Here is a 21,434-nt window from a genome sequence, read left to right as displayed (position 1 = left end):
CTGTTGGCCTTGTAGGTCTAAGCTGCTTGTGTATCAAACATGGTATTACACATTTGACAAGCACACACCATCACATACTTACTTGCATGCTTTTGTTTTGATATCAGACTGATCAATATTACCCCCCAAAAAAGACAAAAAATCCCTACCCAGGATTCCTAAGGCTAAAGCCCAAAAATGTTTCATTTACAATGTGTAGTTACTATTAGAAGTAACCAAAGTACTACAAATATTCCCATCATCCCAATCATACCATATCATATCATATCTTATCATTGTCACCGACGTCGCACTGGGTGTGAGTTTTCCTTGCCCTTATGTGGGCCTACCGAGGATGTCGTAGTGGTTTGTGTTGTGGTTTGTGCAGCCCTTTGAGACACTAGTGATTTAGGGCTATATAAGTAAACATTGATTGATTGATTGATTGATTGATTGATTGATTGATTGATTGATTGATTGATTGATCATACACTGCAGGCCAAAGTGGCCTGAATGGGATTTTTTCCAAAAAATGATTTTTTCCAGCTGACTTTTTACACTCAGAGAAAAGTGTGGTCTTTATCAGACTTCAGTGTAATTGCGCACAGCCCCCAATGTGGCCCACATGTGGCTTCCACGTCACTTACCTGTTTTTTTTTACGTTATTCATTCATAATGTTCATCAGAACACATTTTAATGTAGACCATCTATGAAATTAAAAGTTTGATCGCTCATTAGCAGAAGTAGAGACGTTAGCTTGTATTAAGTTGCATAAATAGTTCAATATCAACTGTTGTTGATGTCCTTATTTACCTGTCAAACTACTTGCTATGGTAACATAGATGTACAATGTATTGTTAGAAAACTATACATGTCCTCAGCGCACTTAAAAAGTGATCAAATGGTCAAACTCATGTTTTTTCTTTTTTGGTAGACAAATGATGTCTGGTGTTTTGTCTTCAGTCCTGGATGGAGTTAACAGCCTTTGTCGTTCTGGCGTTAATAAAATCTGCTTTACTGAAACCACACTGTTGAAAAAAACACATCAACTGTGTTCATCATCTGCTTTGGCGGCCTCCAGTGGTCATGGATGGAATAAAATATTGCTTACCTTCCTGTAGGTCCCATGGAGATCCGTATGCTTCCACATGGTGTGCAGCAGGAGACAAGCAGCCAATCCTGCTCTGCTTGGTTTATTACTACAAAAATAAAGATGATTTGTGAATAAAATACATGAAGTGAGAAGGGAAACAGGCACTAACCCATTGTCCTTCTTGCTGATGTTGCAGATCTTGCGTAGGGCGCCATGGTTCAACATGTCTCTAACGTTGTTCACGTTGTTCTGGCTCAGGTTGTTGAGGACGTGACACAAGGACGCCGTCACGTCTGAGGGAAGGTCTCTGCCTGTGTCGTTATTGGGCAGCAGCTCCACCAGATCTGGCAACACCTGCTTAACTTGAGCGGGACACGAGGAACAAGAATGAGGCGGACACCAAGCGGTAGATTGTAGTCACAGCGAGAGACTTTTACCGATGTCGGCATGCAGCTCGGAGAAACGAGACAAGTTTTTGATGAGCGACACGGCCGTCCTCCTGACGTCCAGCTCGCCCTCCTGCAGCACTTTTCTCACATGCTGGAGGCCGTTTTCCTTGTGGACGATGGAGTAGGCGATCGCCTCAGTCACCTGCACACAAAACGACTTGAAAAAAGCAGTACGCGGTTTGTCCACTAGAAGGCGACATAACTCCACTAAAACTTTTCTTCTATTTGAAAGTGCATGAAATACCGCGCCGTTCCCGGCCGTGAGGTTCTGAAGGGCTCCGATGGCCGCCTCCTGCGTGTAGTGACGCACGCTACGGACGACGAGCGACAAGTACATGCGGATGGCGATGGAGCTCCACAGCCACTCCATTCCGTGCGGGTTAGCCTTCTCCTCCAGGAGCGTGTGCTGACGTGTGGCCTGCTGGGCAACGACGGGGAATTGATTTCCTTCATGTCCACATTTGTTGAATAGAATCCGCGTGAACTTACCTCTGTGGTTTTGGTGCTGCGTTGAGCAAAACAGCCCACCTTCTTGGCTTTGGGCTCTAAGTGTTGCTGTGGTTGCAGGAGGTTATTGGCGAACTTGTCCGGAAGCTCCGCCTCCAATTGGTAGGACAAGTTGTGCAGGATGCAGACGCAGTTCTCTGTGGACTGTGGAGACTACATGAAGAAATGATTTTCAAAACAAAAGTGGACTTCATTTCACCTTGTCATCCATCTTGTAGTCAGATATGCTTCCTCGGGTGTAGTAGACCAGCGAGTCAATGAGGTTCTCGCACTCCCTCATGGTTTTTCTTCCTTCTGGACCACAGGAGCTAAGGTTTCTGGAAATAAAAAACGGCAGATAGACATCTAATTGATATATTGTTTTATTTTCACCATATTATTATTATAAAAACATATCTAAAAATACATATAACATGTATTTTCATTTACAGTCCCTCGCGACAGAGGGTTCAGATCTTTGTTGCTAGGGAAACGATCTTCAAATATTGCGGTGTTACTGCAGTGCAGATTTAAAAAACTTTTTTTTAAGTATGTCTTACATTTTTGGCCTAAACTTAAGTGTTCAATGAAATGTTGCACTGCAATATATATATTGCAGTGCACTATGTCTTATTTTGTATAATCATGCTTTGGTGATGAATGAAGATATTCACCAAGCGAGAAGGTTTCTGGGTTAAAGTTCACAAAACTACAACAGCGGCTAATCTTGGCGCCATCTTGACCGCGACAATCACTCCTGCCTCATCAAGAACACATCTCCACATTGGTGAGCCTTTGCTGTGAGTGACGTCGAACAACAACAGCGGAAGTAGCGCTAAATTTGACTAACAACATCATTAAAGTTAAGTTAAATTAAAGTACCAATGATTGTCACACACGCACTAGGTGTGGTGAAATTTGTCTTCTGCATTTGACCCATCCCCTTTTTCAACTCCTGGGAACTCCACATTTTTGGCTAATATCGGACTGATTTCCAATATCAATATCGGATCGGGACAGCCCTACCCAGAAATGCCAACAGCTTCACTGGGCCCGAGCTCATCTAAGATGGACTGATGCAAAGTGGAAAAGTGTTCTGTGGTCTGACAAGCCCACATTTCAAATTATTTTTGCAAACTGTGGATGTGGTGTCCTCTGGACCAAAGAGGTAAGGAACCATCTGCACTGTTGTAGGCGCAAAGTTCAAAAGCCAGCATTTGTGATGGTATGGGGGTGTATTAGTGCTCAAGGCATGGGTAACTTACACATCTGTGAAGGCACCATTAATGCTGAAAAGTACATACAGGTTTTGGAGCAACATATGTTGCCATCCAAGCAACGCTATCACGGACACCCCTGCTTATTTCAGCAAGACAATACAAAGCCACGTGTTACAACAGCGTGGCTTCATAGTAAAAGAGTGCAGGTACTAGACTGGCTTGCCTGCAGTCCAGACCTGTCTCCCATTGAAAATGTGTGGCACATTATGAAGCGTTGAAGCTGTTGAACAACCTAAGCTGTACATCAAGTAAGAATGGGAAAGAATTCCACCTGAAAAGCTTCAAAAATTGGTCTCCTCAGTTTCCAAACGTTTACTGAGTGTTGTTAAAAGAAAAGGCCATGTAATACAGTGGTAAAAATGCCCCTGTGCCAACTTTTTTACAATGTGTTGCTGCCATTAAATTCTAAGTTAATGATTATTTGCAAAAAAAAAAAAAGTTTCTCATTTGGAACATTAAATATCTTGTCTTTGCAGTCTATTCAATTGAGTATAAGTTGAAAAAGATTTGCAAATCATTGTATTATGTTTTTATTTACGAATTACACAACATGCCAACTTCACTGGTTTTGGGTTTTGTACAATATGGTCAACATCATTGTCAATTTACTATTTTTGGTGAAATACAAAAATGCTCCAAATGACGTATTAGTAAGAATCAGGTACCTGAGGCAGGCGGTGGCATTGTGAAAGACTTCCTCGTCCGCCAGGAGCTCGTCTTTTGGGTTCTCCCCTTCAGAAATGCCCGAGGTTGGCACGAGGATGGACTGCGTGAGGACCGACAAGGACTCCCTGGTGAGGCTTTCCTTCAGGGGGTCGTGAGAGGACAGGTTCCAAAGGAGACCTGAAGGTCAAAGGTCATCATTTACGTCAAGAATATTATTAAATTTCAACGGCGATCAAAACTAACCGGCCAGCTGTCGTCGTGTTTCCGTGTCCCGGCTGCTCTTCAGCACACGCATAACAGCGGCCACGCCGGCATTGTCCTTCACCTCCATCTTGTTCTCGTTGCTCTGGTAGACAACATTACGCAGAGCCCCGGCGGCGGCGCCTTGCACCTCCTCGTCGTCGCTGTGGAGGAGGCGCAGCAACTTTTTGATGCCGCGCAGGAAATACATCTGAAAGATGGCGCGTCACGTTTACAACATCGAGAGGAAACAGACATCAAAAACGCACCATCTTCCTGGCGTCGGGGCTCTTCATGCATTGAGACTGAATGTGGGAGGCGGCCTCTATCAGCGTGTCCTCGTCCTGCCGAGTCAGCAGGTTGACGGCTCGCTCTAGAGTCATCTCTGGAGGCTTCCTGTGTGTCAAAACAACTTGAATGGCAACAAAAACTCAAACACAATTTATTAAATTATAATTATAAAATCATCAAAAGGTACAGTATAATATTAGAAGGTACAGTAGAATACTAGAAGGTGCAGTAGAATACCAGAAGGAATACAAGAAGGTGCAGTAGAATTCCAGAAGATACAGTAGAATAATAGAAGGTGCAGTAGAATACTAGAAGGTACAGTAGAATATTAAAAGGTACAGTAGAATACTAGAAGGTGCAGTAGAACAGTGGTCCCCAACCACCGGGCCGTGGCCCGATTGGTACCGGACCGCAGAAGAATTTTTTATTAAAAAAAAAATAATAATAATAATTTTTGTTTTTTTATTAAATCAACATAAAAAACACAATATAGACTTACAAATAGTGCACCAAACACAAAAAACTCCCTTTTTCAAGACAAAAACGTCCCTTTTTCATGACAAAGAAGAAAAAAAAAAAAAGACAAAAAAGGACCCCCGCCCCAGGCCGCGGGACAAATTATTAAGCGTTGACCGGTCCGTGGATACAAAAAGGTTGGGGACCACTGCAGTAGAATACCAGAAGATACAGTATAATACTAGTAGTTGCAGTAGAATACCAGAAGGTACAGTACAATATTGGAAGGTACAGTAGAACATCAGAAGGTACAGTAGAATACTAAAAGGTACAGTAGAATACTGGAAGATGCAATCAAATACCAGAAGGTACGGTAGAATACTAGCAGCTGCAGTCGAATACCAGAAGGTACGGTAGAATACTAGAAGGTGCAGTAGAATACTAGAAGGTGCAGTAGAATACCAGAAGGTACAGTATAATATTAGAAGGTATAGTAGAATACTAAAAGGTACAGTAGAATATTAAAAGGTACTGTAGAATACTGGAAGGTGCAATCAAATACCAGAAGGTAAGGTGGAATACTAGCAGCTGCAGTCGAATACCAGAAGGTACGGTAGAATACTAGAAGGTGCAGTAGAATACCAGAAGATACAGTAGAATACTAGAAGGTGCAGCAGATTACTAGAACTTATAGTATAATATTACAAGGTACAGTAAAATACTAAAAGGTGCAGTAGAATATTAGAAGGTGCAGTAGAATATCAGAAGGTACAGTATAATATTAGAAGGTACAGTAGAATACTAGAAGGTGCAGTAGAATACTACAAGGTACAGTAGAATACCAGAAGGTGCAGTAGAATACTATAAGGTGCAGTAGAATACCAGAAGATACAGCAGAATATTAGAGGGCACAGTAGAATACCATAAGGTGCAGCAGAATATTAGAGGGCACAGTAGAATACCAGAAGGTGCTGTAGAATACCAGAAGATACAGTAGAATACTAGAAGGTGCAGTACAATACTAGAAAGTGCAGTAGAATACCAGAAGATACAGTAGAATACCAGAAGGTACAGCAAAATATTAGAAGGTACAGTAGAATACCAGAAGGTGCAGTAAAATACCAGATGGTACAGTATAATATTAGAAGGTAGAGTAGAATACTAAAAGGTACAGTAGAATATTAAAAGGTACAGTAGAATACTAGAAGGTGCAATCGAATACCAGAAGGTACGGTAGAATACTAGAAGGGGCAGTAGAATACTAGAAGATACAGTAGAATACTAGAAGGTGCAGCAGATTACTAAAACGTATAGTATCATATATCAAGGTACAGTAAAATACTAGAAGGTGCAGTAGAATATTAGAAGGTACAGTAGAATACTAGAAAGTGCAGTACAATACCAGAAGGTACAGTAGAATACTAAAGGTACTGTAGAATATTAGAAGGTGCAGTAGAATACCAGAAGGTACAGTATAATATCAGAAGGTGCGGTAGAATACTACAAGGTGCAGTAGAATACTACAAGGTACAGTAGAATACCAGAAGGTGCAGTAGAATACTATAAGGTGCAGTAGAATACCAGAAGATACAGTAGAATATTAAAGGGGTACAGTAGAATACCAGAAGGTGCAGTAGAATACCAGAAGATACAGTATAATACTAGAAGGTGCAGTAGAATATTAGAAGGTACAGTAGAATACTAGAAGGTGCAGTAGAATACTAGAAGGTGCAGCAGAATATTAGAAGGTACAGCAGAATATTAGAAGGTACAGTAGAATACCAGAAGGTATAGTAAAACATTGAATGTGCAGTAGAATACCAGAAGGTACAGTTGCCCCCAACTTCAGGATCATCTGCACACAAACAATCTTTTGGAACGCTTTCAGTGCTGCTATAGGGCCCAAACACCAAAAGAGCAGCACGCTTTCAGTGCTGCACATTATACTGTGTTTTCCAGAGTATTCCACTTATTTTTTTCCAACGCTTTGAATCCTGCGGTTTATAAAACGGTGCGTCTAATTTATTGAGTTTTCTGCGCTAACAGCCATAATGTTTTGTATTAAGTAAAAAGTTAAAGTCCCAATGATAGTCACAAACACACTAGGTGTGGTGAAATCATCCTTTGCATTTGACCCATCCCCTTGTTCCACCCCCAGGGAGGCAGCAGTGAGCAGCAGCGGTGGCCGCGCTCGGGAATCTTTTTGGTGATTTAACCCCCAATTCCAACCCTTGATGCTGAGTGCCAAACAAGGGGGCAATTGGTATGACTCGGCCGGGGTTTGAACTCACAACCTTCGAGTCTCAGGGCGGAAACTCTAAACACAAGGCCACTGAGCAGGTATTCAACAAATAGCTTAAATTTTACACCGACAGAGACACTGAAAAGGTGTGTTATTGTTTGTGCTAAGGCGCCATCTTTTGGACGAGTTCATTCACTGCAGGTTGACAATTTACTTCCTGTTTTATGCCGGAAATAAACCGTCCATAGCATAGGCGCCCATCCTGTGGGTGCTTCCGTGCCTGAGCACCCACGGACAATGCCGAACACCTACGTGGGATTGATGGCAAATTCTTAGTCACCACCAAGCAAAAACCGCGCATGATCAGAAAAATAGCGTCAGATTTACCGCCTGTCCAAGCACCCACTGGCAGAAATGTAGATTGGCGCCTATGGTCCATAGCATTTCTGCTCAAAAGGATTCTTCAAACATCACTCCAAGCAACGTTTGTAAATGTTACAATTACGGGTGTAACGGTAAAATACAATTTCGGTTCGGTACGTCCCTCAGTTCAGAGGTCAGGGTTCGGTTAATTTTCGGTACAGTAAGAAAACAACCAAATATAATTTTTTTGATTATTTATTTAACAAATTTGCTAAATATTCCACCAAAAATATTTTTGTTAGTGGAATATTTGATGTGAAGTATTCGGAAACTTGGATAGGTCAATAATTCATAATAACATTGATTTTGATTCAATATTATGTTTTGAGCAATGACAGTTTGAAAGGAAAAAAAACCCAGCTTTGTTTTATTAGTCAACGTTGCAGCTTTTTCTAAATTACATTTAGCCTTTAAGCTTTTTTATTTCACTTTTGTTTATGTTTTTGTTTATTTTAATAGTATTTTTAGAATGTGCTGTGGGCCTTTAAAACATTAGCTGTGGGCCGCAAATGGCCTCCGGGGCACACTTTTGAAACCCCTGCTATAGATAATAAAAAATAAAATCTGGTAAATTTATGGGTAAAAAGCAGAGCCTGGCGACGCATGCGCATATATCATAACTCTCTCGCTCTCTGTCTCCACCCCTCCCTCACGAATGTTGCTGAGCGCACCACTTTCTTTTTTTTTAACCCCTTCTTAACCCTGAACGTACATTGAAAATACACGCAACCCTAACTTAAAATGCCGGACATTCGAGCCATTTAAGAAACTCCACCTGGACAGCTCCGCAAAGAGGACATATCCCGTGAAAAGGTGACGTATGGTCAGTCTATCTACCAGTCGTTGCTAGCATGCCGTGTGTTGTTTTTTTGATTGATTGAAACTTTTATTAGTAGATTGCACCTTTTGAAAACAATTACGATATGTACTGTAAATAATTATTTATAAAATCTTTCGTACATATATATAAATATGTGTATATATATGTATGTATGTATATATATATATATATATATATATATATAAATCTTCTAAACCTTGGTGGGTGCGGCTTGAACACGGTGCGCTCAATAGCCAGGAAAATACGGTAATCATCATAGTCCTCATTACACACACCAAATCTTTAGACCACAACACACCGATTCCCTTTCAGCTCCACTGGCTCGCAGTCCAGTAACAAATTAGAGTGTCCGCCCTGAGATCGGTAGGTTGTGAGTTCAAAACAAAGACTATAAAAATGGGACCAATACCTCCCTGCTTGGCACTCAGCATCAAGGGTTGGAATTGGGGGTTAAATCACCAAAAAGGATTCCCGGGCGCGGCCACCGCTGCTGCCCACTGCTCCTCTCACCTCCCAGGAGGTGATCAAGGGTGATGGGTCAAATCCAGAGGATAATTTCGCCACACCTAGTGTGTGTGTGTGTGTGTGAGACAATCATTGGTACTTTAACTTTAAATTCAATCCAAACTCCTTCTTTGAACTGTTCAAACTCTCCATAACCTGCCCCCACCACACTCACATGACTTGATCTCTCCCATTAACCCTAAATGTTAAGGATTATGTGAAATCTTACATGTTGACACTTTGAATCTGGTGTAGGGGGACCTCGGCCCCCGCCGTCCACCCGGCATGCATCTGCACGGTCACAGATGGGTTGGAGTTCAGTCTGTCACGCTTCTCCCGCCTCGTCATTGCTTCATCGCCCCCCTCATGGAAGACGCAATCCTCCAACCCACGGAACCACGCCTCCGACTGGACACGAGGGCTCTGGTTAGAGGGCGTGGAGGAGTGACGCGCTGCCCATCTAGGGACCTCAGAGAGGGCGCAGCGTTGATGTGAGCCCAGTGGGCGGCCGAGCAGGGAGCGGTTCCTGTACGAAGTGCTGCGACCTGGCATACTGCACGTCGTGGCAAAGTGGCCACCATGGAAAACAAAATGGCGCTTGGGCGTTCCGGGTGTCGCCGGTGGGGACACCTCCACCCTTCTGGAAGGCTGCCGCACATGTTCAGTGCATACGAGAGAGTAGCTGTTTACCTGCATAATAAAAACACACCTGTCTGAATGAACGAAGATAGTATTACATTTACAACGAATATGATTTAAAGCATTTAAATTAAATACAATAAAATCAAATGTCATACATAAGGTCCTATCAAGGAAGTGCAAACCATAAAAATAAGAACATTTATTAAATTGATATGAACTAGGGCTGGGCGATATGTTGATATACTCAATATATCGCAGTTTGTATCTGTGTAATATAGAAAATGACTGTATCGTGATATTGGAGTATTCGTTCTCACGCAGTTAGCTGCGGGCATTACACTGCATGCGTTTCCCACTCTTTCTTGTCTCTCCTTCTCACAGTGACGTATGCAGGACACTTGGCGGTCTGATCCTCGGCTACATAAACTAGCTCTTGGGACGTGGAACGTCACCTCACTGGGGGGGAAGGAGCCTGAGTTAGTGCGCGAAGTAGAGAAATTCCGGCTGGATGTAGTCGGACTCACTTCGACGCACAGCAAGGGCTCTGGAACCACTTCTCTCGAGAGGGGCTGGACTCTCTTCCACTCTGGCGTTGCCGGCAGTGAGAGGCAATGGGCTGGGGTGGCAATTCTTGTTGCCCCCCGCCTCAAAGCCTGCACGTTGGAGTTCAACCGACTGGACGAAAGGGTAGCCTCCCTCCGCCTTCGGGTGGGGGAACGGGTCCTGACTAATGTTTGTGCTTACGCACCAAACAACAGTTCAGATACACTCGAAGGGAGTACTGGAGAGTGCTCCTTCGGGTGATTCCCTTGTTCTGCTGGGGGACTTCAACGCTCATGGTGGCAACGACAGTGAAACCTGGAGAGGCGTTATTGGGAAGAATGGCCGCTTGGATCTGAACCCGAGCGGTGTTTTGTAATTGGACTTTTGTTCTCGTCACAGTTTGTCCATAACAAACACCATGTTCAAACATAAGGGTGTCCATATGTGCACTTGGCACCAGGACACCCTAAGCCGCAGTTCCATGATCGACTTTGTAGTTGTGTCATCGGATTTGCGGCCTCATGTTTTGGACACTCAGGTGAAGAGAGGGGCGGAGCTTTCTACCGATTACCAATCGGTGGTGAGTTGACTGCGATGGTGGGGAAGGATGCCGGACAGACGTGGCAGGCCCAAACGCAATGTGAGGGTTTGGTGGGAACGTCTGGCAGAGTCTCCTGTCAGAGAAAGTTTCAATTCCCACCTCTGGAACAACTTTGAACATGTCACAAGGGAGGTGCTGAACATTAAGTCCGAGTGGACCATGTTCCGCACCTCTATTGTCGAGTCGGCTGATTGGAGCTGTGGCCGCAAGGTAATCCTAAAACCCAGTGGTGGAAACCAGCGGTGAAGGATGCCGTCAAGCTGAAGAAAGAGTCCTATCGGGTTGTTTTGGCTCATAGGACTCCGGAGGCAGTGGACAGGTATGGGAGGAGTTCGGGGAAGCCATGGAAAACGACTTCCGGACGGCTTTGAAGCGATTCTGGACCACCATCCGCCGCCTCAGGAAGGGGAAGCAGTGCTCTGTCAACACCGTGTATGGTACGGATGGTGTTCTGCTGACCTCGACTGCGGATGTTGTGGATGGGTCGAAGGAAGTCCAACACGTCTTCCTATGAGGAAGCAGTGCCTGGGGAATCTGTGGTGGACTCTCCTATTTCTGGGGCTGAGGTTGCCGAGGTAGTTAAAAAGCTCCTCGGTGGCAAGGCCCCAGGAGTGGAACAGACCCGCCCGGAGTTCCTTAAGGTTCTGCATGCTGTGGGGCTGTCTTGGTTGACAAGACTCTGCAGCATCGCGTGGACATTGGGGACGGTACCTCTGGATTGGCAGACCGGGGTGGTGGTCCCTCTCTTTAAGAAGGGGGACTGGAGGGTGTGTTCCAACTATCGTGGGATCACACTCCTCAGCCTTCCCGGTAAGGTTTATTCAGGTGTACAGGAGAGGAGGCTACGCCGGATAGTCGAACCTTGGATTCAGGAGGAACAGTGTGGTTTTTGTCCTGGTCGTGGAACTGTGGACCAGCTCTATACTCTCGGCAGGGTTCTTGAGAGAGCATGGGAGTTTGCCCAACCAGTCTACATGTGCTTTGTGGATTTGGAGAAGGCATTCAACCGTGTACCTCGGGAATTCCTGTGGGGAGTGCTCAGAGAGTACGGGGTTTCGGACTGTCTTATTGTGGCGGTCCACTCCCTGTACGATCAGTGTCAGAGCTTGGTCCGCATTGCCGGCAGTAAGTCAGACACGTTTCCAGTGAGGGTTGGACTCTGCCAAGGCTGCCCTTTGTCACCGATTCTGTTCATAACTTTTATGGACAGAATTTGTAGGCGCAGTCAAGGCGTTGAGGGGTTCCGGTATGGTGACCGCAGGATTAGGTCTCTGCTTTTTGCAGATGATGTGGTCCTGATGGCTTCATCCGACCGGGATCTTCAGCTCTCGCTGGATCGGTTCGCAGCCGAGTGTGAAGCGACCGGAATGAGAATCAGCACCTCCAAGTCCGAGTCCATGGTTCTCGCCCGGAAAAGGGTGGAGTGCCATCTCCGGACTGGGGAGGAGACCCTACCCAAAGTGGAGGAGTTCAAGTACCTAGGCGTCTTGTTCACGAGTGGGGGAAGAGTGGATCGTGAGATCGACAGGCAATCGGTGCGGCGTCTTCAGTAATGCGGACGTTGTACCGATCAGTTGTAATGAAGAAGGAGCTGAGCCGGAAGGCAAATCTCTCAATTTACCGGTCGATATACGTTCCCATCCTCACCTATGGTCATGAGCTTGGGGTCAGGACCGAAAGGATAAGATCACGGGTACAAGCGGCCGAAATGAGTTTCCTCCGCCGTGTGGCGGGACTCTCTCTTAGAGATAGGGTTAGAAGCTTTGCATTTCGGGAGGAACTCAAAGTAAAGCCGCTGCTCCCCCACATTGAGAGGAGCGAGATGAGGTTGTTCGGGCATCTGTTCAGGATGCCACCCGAACGCCTCCCTAGGGAGGTGTTTAGGGCACATCCAACCGGTATGAGGCCATGGGGAAGACCCAGGACACGTTGGGAAGACCATGTCTCCCGGCTGGCCTGGGAACGCCTCGGGATCCCCCGGGAAGAGCTAGACAAAGTGGCTGGGGAGAGGGAAGTCTGGGCTTCCCTACTTAGGCTGCTGCCCCCGCGACCCGACCTCGGATAATCGGAAGAAGATGGATGGACATCTATTTTTTTGAACCAAAAATGCTTTGCTCTGATTAGGGGGTACTTGAATTAAAAACATTTTCACGGGGCGGTACATCACTGAAAAAAGGTTGAGAAGCACTGCACTAGAGAATGAAGAGTGCTTGAAACTCTGCATGTCAACATCTCCGGCCAGTGCCACACCAACAAAATGCCGAAGCAACTACAGTACTTCCATATCAAAACCGTATGAAAAAAAAAATCAGCAACAGAAGGAGATAACGTATGTAGGAACCTACCACATAGTGAAGGACATACACTATTTGATTTCCTATTATGCAGCTCATTTTTATTTGACACTTATTGAAATATCTTGTGTGACATCCTGAACAAAAGTGCACTTTATTTGTTTTAAACTATTTTAGTGGCGTTCGGTACAAAAAGTACACTTTAATTTAGTGTTGTTTTGATAAGTCATCTTGGTGACATCATTCACAAAAGTGCACTTATAGCTTGTTTTAAAATGTCTCTGTCAATCTGGCACTTTCTGTTTTGGAAATGACATGAATGTTTGTGCCACTGCTTAATAACTGCTTAATAAATACAGTTTTGGTCAATTGACTTTGTTGTGATTTCTCTCTCTCCACATGAAAGTTTAAAATGAGCATATATTAATGCAGTATGAACAAGAACGTTTTAATGTAGACACATAGAATCATCATACTGCTGTGATTATATGCATCAAGTGTTCATTCAAGGCAAAGGCAATATATCGAGATATTAATCGTGTATCGTGACATAGCCTAAAAATATCGAGATAATAAAAGGCCAAATCGCCCAGCCCTAATATGAACTATAAATTCAAATTTAAATCAAAATTAAATTTAAAAGCATCAACATTAATACCAATTTAAATAATATAGTACAGAATCTTGGAATATTGGCCTATTATTTTTTTGCTGTAAAGTGACAATACTTTGTTTTTGTAGCATTATAAAAAAAAAGTGGTTTGATGGCACTATCTGCAGGGGGGAAAGTGCTGCAGGTATGAATTTAGAAGAGGGCGCTGTCTCACAAGGTGCAATGTTGTGTATTGTTCTGTAATTGTTTCACAAAATGTATGTGTAGAAACTTAGAGTACAATGAAATTAATTAATAATAGAAATATGTGAATATATCAGATCAATAGAAATAAAGACACTGACTGTAAAGTTGGGCCAGAATCCATCGATGGTGTCAAGGGTCCTGACCGAGTGAACGCTCCCTGAAAGCAGAAGAGGACGGTGCCGAGTTTCACAGTCTTTTTGTAGACACTTGAACGCACTCCTCGAGACATGTGCAGGCTTAACCAACTAACTACTACAGCATTTAGCTTACCTAGTAAAGTTAGTTAGTCAGCAAACTAACACACATTTGTAAAGACAACAACACATTGACTACACTAACTGCACAATAATGTTGTGCTGAGGTAAATACGACACAGTAAATTCACTTTTTTCTAACAAAAGCAATAAAATGGTTTTCAGAAACATCAGTTCAGTTGCAACATAAAAGTTGATTTTTAGGACAGATAAACAAAACCTGGCACAAACTTGTTGGACCAGCAAAATATTATGTCAAATACTGTGTCTAATATATTAAATACTATATCTACTATGTCAAGTAGCATGTCTACTATCTTAATACTATGTCAAAGACCATGCCTATTATGGTAATACTATATCAAATACTATGTCCACTCTGTCTAATCCTGTATGAAATACTATGTCAAATACTATATTAAATATTATGTATGTTATGTCAAACACCGTCCATCTCAATACTATAGAAATTACTATGTGAATAGTATGTCTATTATATCTGATACTTAATTAAATACTATGTCGACTGTGACTATAGTATTTCAAATACTCTGTTTACCATGTCAAATATAGCACAATAGTTTTGTTTTACTAAAGGTTTGCATGTACTAAAACAGGTGCAAACTTGATAGACACGCAAAGATCTGATCTACTCAATGTGTGCAAAGTGGAATGCAGAATAATCCCTTTTGCGTGTCGGTCTTCATTAATATGCAAAAAAATATGCTGATCATCAAAATGCCCATAATACTGGGAGGAGAAAATCCAAATATAATTATTTAGCACGTGTAATGTGATTTATCAACACTCATTGCCGTTTTGTGAGCACTCTTTAGCGTTTTATTTAGCACGTGTCAGGATGACGTGCAAACTGACAGTTCCACGCACGGCTACAGGATCAGTGCACGTGTTGCACAGACAGACGATGGACAGACAAGAATCCTTCGTCACACGTGTGTGGACGGTTAGAAATAAAAACAAATATTAGACAAAGTGTCTATTCAGCAATTTCATTTTATAATTTTATACCTGCTGAATGATTTATGGGCTGATTACAATTAATCCAATACATTTTTTATATGCAGTTCATTTTCTTTTACTGACAAAATATATTACTATGTCTCATAAATGAAAACATGTCTTTCATTGTGCATTTTCTTGCATTTTATCAATGCAGATGAATGCGCTGGTGATGCAATCCACAGCCTTGCGCACAGAAATACTGTAAGTGTCAGTGTGCATATGTTTCTGTTGTGTAGATTGTGATTATAGAAGTGTGCTGCTGGTTCAACACATTGCACACAGGTAAGGAGCATGATAACATTAATGTGCAAAAAAACGATCAAATGTGTTAAAAGCCACGAATGCATGCAAAAAACACGCCCACTAATAGTACACATTATTACATTTTTTGCACACGCTGTCAAGCTATGTCTGATGCTATAATAGATACTATGTCTAGTATGTCATTACTTTTCTAATACTATATCAAATACTATGTCTACTATGTCAAATACCATGTCAATACTTGTTCTACTACGTCAAAGAATATGTCTTTGATGTTGAATACTATGATGACCAATACACATACATCTATCATTATATATATATATATACACACACATATATATATATATATATATATATATACATATATACATATATATATATATATATATACATATATATATATATATATATATATATATATATATATATATATATATATATATATAATATACAGTGGGGCAAAAAAGTATTTAGTCAGCCACCGATTGGGCAAGTTCTCCCACTTAAAATGATGACAGAAGTCTGTAATTTTCATCATAGGTATGCTTCAACTGTGAGAGACGGAATGTGAAAAAAAAATCCAGGAATTCACATTGTAGGAGTTTTAAAGAATTTATTTGTAAATTATGGTGGAAAATAAATATTTGGTCACTTCAAACAAGGAAGATCTCTGGCTCTCACAGACCTGTAACTTCTTCTTTAAGAAGCTCTTCTGTCCTCCACTCGTTACTTGTTTGAACTTGTTATCTGTATAAAAGACACCTGTCCACAGCCTCAAACAGTCAGACTCCAAACTCCACTATGGCCAAGACCAAAGAGCTGTCGAAGGACACCAGGAAAAGGATTGTAGACCTGCACCAAACAGGGAATAGTGAATCTACAATAGGCAAGCAACTTGGTGTGAAAAAATCAACTGTGGGAGCAATTTTTAGAAAAATGGAAGACATACAAGACCACTGATAATCTCCCTTAATCTGGAGCTCCACGCAAGATCTCATCCCGTGGGGTCAAAATGATCATGAGAACGGTAAGCAAAAATCCCAGAACCACACGGTGGGACCTGGTGAATGACCTGTAGAGAGCTGGGACCAAAGTAACAAAGGTTACCATCAGTAACACACTACGCCGACAGGGAATCAAATCCTGCTGTGCCAGACGTGCCCCCCTGCTTAAGCCAGTGCATGTCCAGGCCCGTCTGAAGTTTGCCAGACAGCACATGGATGATATAGCAGAGGATTGGGAGAATGTCATGCGGTCAGATAAAACCAAAATAGAACTTTTTGGTATAAACTCAACTTGTCGTGTTTGGAGGAAGAAGAATACTTAGTTGCATGCCAAGAACACCATACCTACTGTGAAGCATGGGAGTGGAAACATCATGCTTTGGGGCCGTTTTTCTGCAAAAGGGACAGGACGACTGATCCGTGTTAAGGAAAGAATGAATGGGGCCATGTATCGTAAGATTTTGAGCCAAAACCTCCTTCCATCAGTGAGAGCTTTGAAGATGAAACGTGGCTGGGTCTTCCAGCATGACAATGATCGCAAACACACCGCCCGGGCAACGAAGGAGTGGCTCCGTAAGAAGCATTTGAAAGTCCTGGAGTGGCCTAGCCAGTCCCCAGACCTCAACCCCATAGAAAATCTGTGGAGGGAGTTGAAAGTCCTTGTTGCTCGGCGACAGCCCCAAAACATCAATGCTCTCGAGAAGATCTGCATGGAGGAATGGGCCAAAATACCAGCTACTGTGTGTGCAAACCTGGTAAAGACCTGTAGTAATCGCTTGACCTCTGTTATTACCAACAAAGGTTATATTACAAAGTTTTGAGTTGAATTTTTGTTATTGACCAAATACTTATTTTTCACCATAATTTACAAATAAATTATTTAAGACTCCTACAATGTGAATTCCTGGATTTTTTTTTCACATTCTGTCTCTCACAGTTGAAGTGTACCGATGATGTAAATTACAGACCTCTGTCATCATTTTAAGTGGGAGAACTTGCACAATCGGTGGCTGACTAAATACTTGTTTTGCCCCACTGTGTATGTCTACTATGCCAAATGCTGTCAAATATATATGATGTCAAATACTATGCCTGCTAATATCAATTACTATATCTACTCTGCCAAATACAATGTCAAATACACTATGTCTAATATGTCAAATACTATGTCGAATACTTTGTCCAATATTCGGTCAAATATTATGTTAAATATACTCTGTCAATTATTCTGTCAAATGTACTATGTCAAATATTCTGTCAACTACTATGTCAAATGTACTATGTCAATTATTCTGTCAAATACCATGTGAAATATTCTGTCAAAGACTATGTCAAATGTACTGTTTCAAATATTCTGTCAAATACCATGTCAAATGTACTATGTGAAATATTCTGTCAAATACTATGTCAAATGTACTGTGACAAATATTCTGTCAAAAGTACTATGTCAAATATTCTGTCAAATACGATGTCAAATATTCTGTCAAAAACTATGTCAAATGTACTATGTCAAATATTTTTCCAATACTATGTCAAATGTACTGTGACAAATATTCTGTCAAAAGTACTATGTCAAATATTCTGTCAAATACGATGTCAAATATTCTGTCAAATACTATGTCAAATGTACTATGTCAAATAATCCGTCAAAAACTGTCAAATGTACTATGTAAAATATTTTTCAAATACTATGTAAAATATTTTGTGAAATATTCTGTCAAATACTATGTCAAATATTTTGTCAAATCCTATGTCAAACATTCTGTCAAAAACGATGTCAAATATTTTTCAATAACTATGTAAAATATTCTGTCAAATACTATGTAAAATGTATTATGTCAAATACTACATCAAATACTATGTCAAATGTACTATGTCAGAAATTCCGTCAAAAACTATGTAAAATGTACTATGTCAAATATTTTTCAGAGACTATGTCAGATATTCTGTCAAATACTATGTCAAATGTACTATGTCAAATACTATGTCAAATGTACTATGTGAAATATTCTGTCAAATACTATGTCAAATGCATTATGTCAAATTTTCTGTCCAATACTATGTCAAATGTACTATGTTAAATTTTCTGTCCAATACTATGTCAAATGTACTATGTTAAATAGTCAAATGTATTATGGCAAATATTTTGTCAAATATTCTGTCAAATACTATGTCAAATGTACTATGTCGAATATTTTTCAATAACTATGTCAAATATTCTGTCGAATACTATGTCAAATACTATGTCAAATGTACTATGTCAAATACTACGTCAAATACTATGTGAAATAATCTGTCAAATACTATGTCAAATGTACTATGTGAAATATTCTGTCAAATACTATGTCAAATATAATATGTGAAATATTCTGTCAAATACTATGTCAAATGCACTATTTCAAATATTCTGTCAAAAACTATGTCAAATGTACTATGTCAAATATTCAGTCAAATATTCTGTCAAATACTATGTCAAATGTACGATGTCAAATATTTTTCAATGACTATGTCAAATATTCTGTCGAATACTATGTCAAATACTATGTCAAATGTACTATGTCAAATACTATGTTAAATATTCTGTCAAATACGATGTCAAATATTCTGTCGAAAACTATGTCAAATGTACTATGTCAAATATTTTTCCAAAACTATGTCAAATATTCTGTCAAATACTATGTCAAATGTACTATGTCAAATAATCCGTCAAAAACTGTCAAATGTATTATGTAAAATATTTTTCAAATACTATGTAAAATATTGTGTGAAATATTCTGTCAAATACTATGTCAAATATTTTGTCAAATACTATGTCAAACATTCTGTCAAAAACGATGTCAAATATTTTTCAATAACTATGTCAAATATTCTGTCAAATACTATGTAAAATGTACTATGTCAAATACTACATCAAATATTCTGTCAAATACTATGTAAAATGTACTATGTCAAATATTTTTCAAAGACTATGTCAGATATTCTGTCAAATACTATGTCAAATGTACTATGTCAAATACTATGTCAAATGTACTATGTGAAATATTCTGTCAAATACTATGTCAAATGCATTATGTCAAATTTTCAGTCCAATACTATGTCAAATGTACTATGTTAAATAGTCAAATGTATTATGGCAAATATTTTGTCAAATATTCTGTCAAATACTATGTCAAATGTACTATGTCGAATATTTTTCAATAACTATGTCAAATATTCTGTCGAATACTATGTCAAATACTATGTCAAATGTACTATGTCAAATACTACGTCAAATACTATGTGACATAATCTGTCAAATACTATGTCAAATGTACTATGTGAAATATTCTGTCAAATACTACGTCAAATATAATATGTGAAATATTCTGTCAAATTCTATGTCAAATGCACTATTTCAAATATTCTGTCAAAAACTATGTCAAATGTACTATGTCAAATATTCAGTCAAATATTCTGTCAAATACTATGTCAAATGTACTATGTCAAATATTTTTCAATGACTATGTCAAATATTCTGTCGAATACTATGTCAAATACTATGTCAAATGTACTATGTCAAATACTATGTTAAATATTCTGTCAAATACTATGTCAAATGTACTATGTGAAATATTCTGTCAAATACTATGTCAAATGCACCATGTCAAATATTCTCTCAAAAACTATGTCAAATATTCTGTCAAATTCTATGTCAAATGTACTATGTCAAATATTCTGTCAAATTTAATGTCAAATGTACTATGTCAAATATTCTGTCAAATGTACTATGTCAAATATTCTGTCAAATGTACTCTGGCAAATATTCAGTCAAATACAATGTCAAATGTACTATATCAGATATTCTGTCAAATTTACAATGGCAAATATTCAGTCAAATACAATGTCAAATGTACTATATCAAATATTCTGTCAAATTTACAATGGCAAATATTCAGTCAAATACAATGTCAAATGTACCACGTCAAAAATTAATGCAAAAACTGTCAAATGCACTATGTCAAATATTCTGTCAAAAACGATGTCAAATACAATGTCAAATGTACCATGTCAAAAATTATGTCAAAAACTATGTCAAATGTACTATGTCAAATATAATATTTCTACTATGTCAAATCATCTGTCAAATACTATGTCGAATACTATATTTGTCAAATGCTATGTCAAAGTAATGAGTCAAATACTATTCAGAAAGGATTACTAAATACAAACAGGCCTTGCTTACGACCCCAATGAATGAAAAGTATTTGAATACAGATCACGTGATGAACTCGTTAGTAGTACCGTAGTAGGACCAGTACTGTCTAATGAACAGAAAGGTATTTAATAGGACGATATATTCAAGTTATTTAATAGTTCAAGCTATTTAATAATAGCATAATTGGTGTTGTTTATTTACCAAAAGATTGATTTTTTCTTGCCTTCCGTGCAAGAAGAGTGAGTTGAACCTGCTGCTGGACCCTCATACTCCGATCATTGCTGGGAAGTTGGGCCGAAGATTGAAGCCTGCGCTCGGCCGGAAGAGCCAGACTGGTGTCGGTGTCCAGCCGGTGGTTGTCGAGCACCGGCAACACCGATTTAAAGAACAAGTCATCCATGCTCCGTCAAAAATTTTACACCGACGCCATTTCTGGATGAAGTTTAGTCCTGTTTTGCTTCCCGAACGTTGATGACGAAATGATGGGCGGGGCCAAACACACCTGTGGTGTCAGGTGACTCGGCTGCGGGTGACTTTGTTATTTAAACAATCTCAACATTTGGCTTCTCAAATGACTTCCTACTTTTGTTTCTATTTGTTGTATTTAAAAGGACCTCTCGCAATGGCCGACGGGAGATGACGTAACTCCACCCATTGAACAAAAGGAAACCACTTAGTCATACTTTTAATAATTTATTCTAATATTGTACATACATTTGACATGTAATTTGGAACAATAAATGTGGTTATTATAAAAGAGTAATGCCCATTTAATTTGAGTACCAGTCATTAAATATATTT

At 40.2% G+C, this 21,434-nt stretch overlaps 1 protein-coding gene across 3 annotated transcripts; it reads right to left on the bottom strand.

Annotated features, from left to right (window-relative positions):
• Positions 1-526: 526 nt before the first annotated feature.
• pkp2 (plakophilin 2) lies at positions 527-21,211 on the bottom strand. 3 transcript variants are annotated; one of them, XM_061913295.1, is made up of 13 exons: positions 20,835-21,211; positions 13,989-14,047; positions 9,181-9,641; positions 4,464-4,590; positions 4,198-4,405; positions 3,954-4,131; positions 2,229-2,346; positions 2,012-2,173; positions 1,767-1,943; positions 1,511-1,664; positions 1,243-1,435; positions 1,092-1,179; positions 527-1,008 (listed from the first exon to the last, which is right to left on the bottom strand). In XM_061913295.1, the coding sequence occupies exons 1-13, from the start codon at positions 21,031-21,033 to the stop codon at positions 940-942; spliced, it is 2,193 nt and encodes a 730-aa protein (XP_061769279.1). In that variant the 5' UTR covers positions 21,034-21,211; the 3' UTR covers positions 527-939. The 3 variants fall into 3 exon arrangements, with proteins under 3 accessions (XP_061769279.1, XP_061769280.1, XP_061769281.1); XM_061913296.1 differs by having other exon boundaries at positions 1,767-1,940; XM_061913297.1 differs by having other exon boundaries at positions 9,181-9,664; positions 20,835-20,912.
• Positions 21,212-21,434: the final 223 nt, after the last annotated feature.

This window comes from Nerophis ophidion, linkage group LG10 (assembly GCF_033978795.1).
Source record: "Nerophis ophidion isolate RoL-2023_Sa linkage group LG10, RoL_Noph_v1.0, whole genome shotgun sequence".
Taxonomy (NCBI): Eukaryota; Metazoa; Chordata; class Actinopteri; order Syngnathiformes; family Syngnathidae; genus Nerophis; species Nerophis ophidion.
This window is presented reverse-complemented; position numbering and strand designations above follow the sequence as displayed.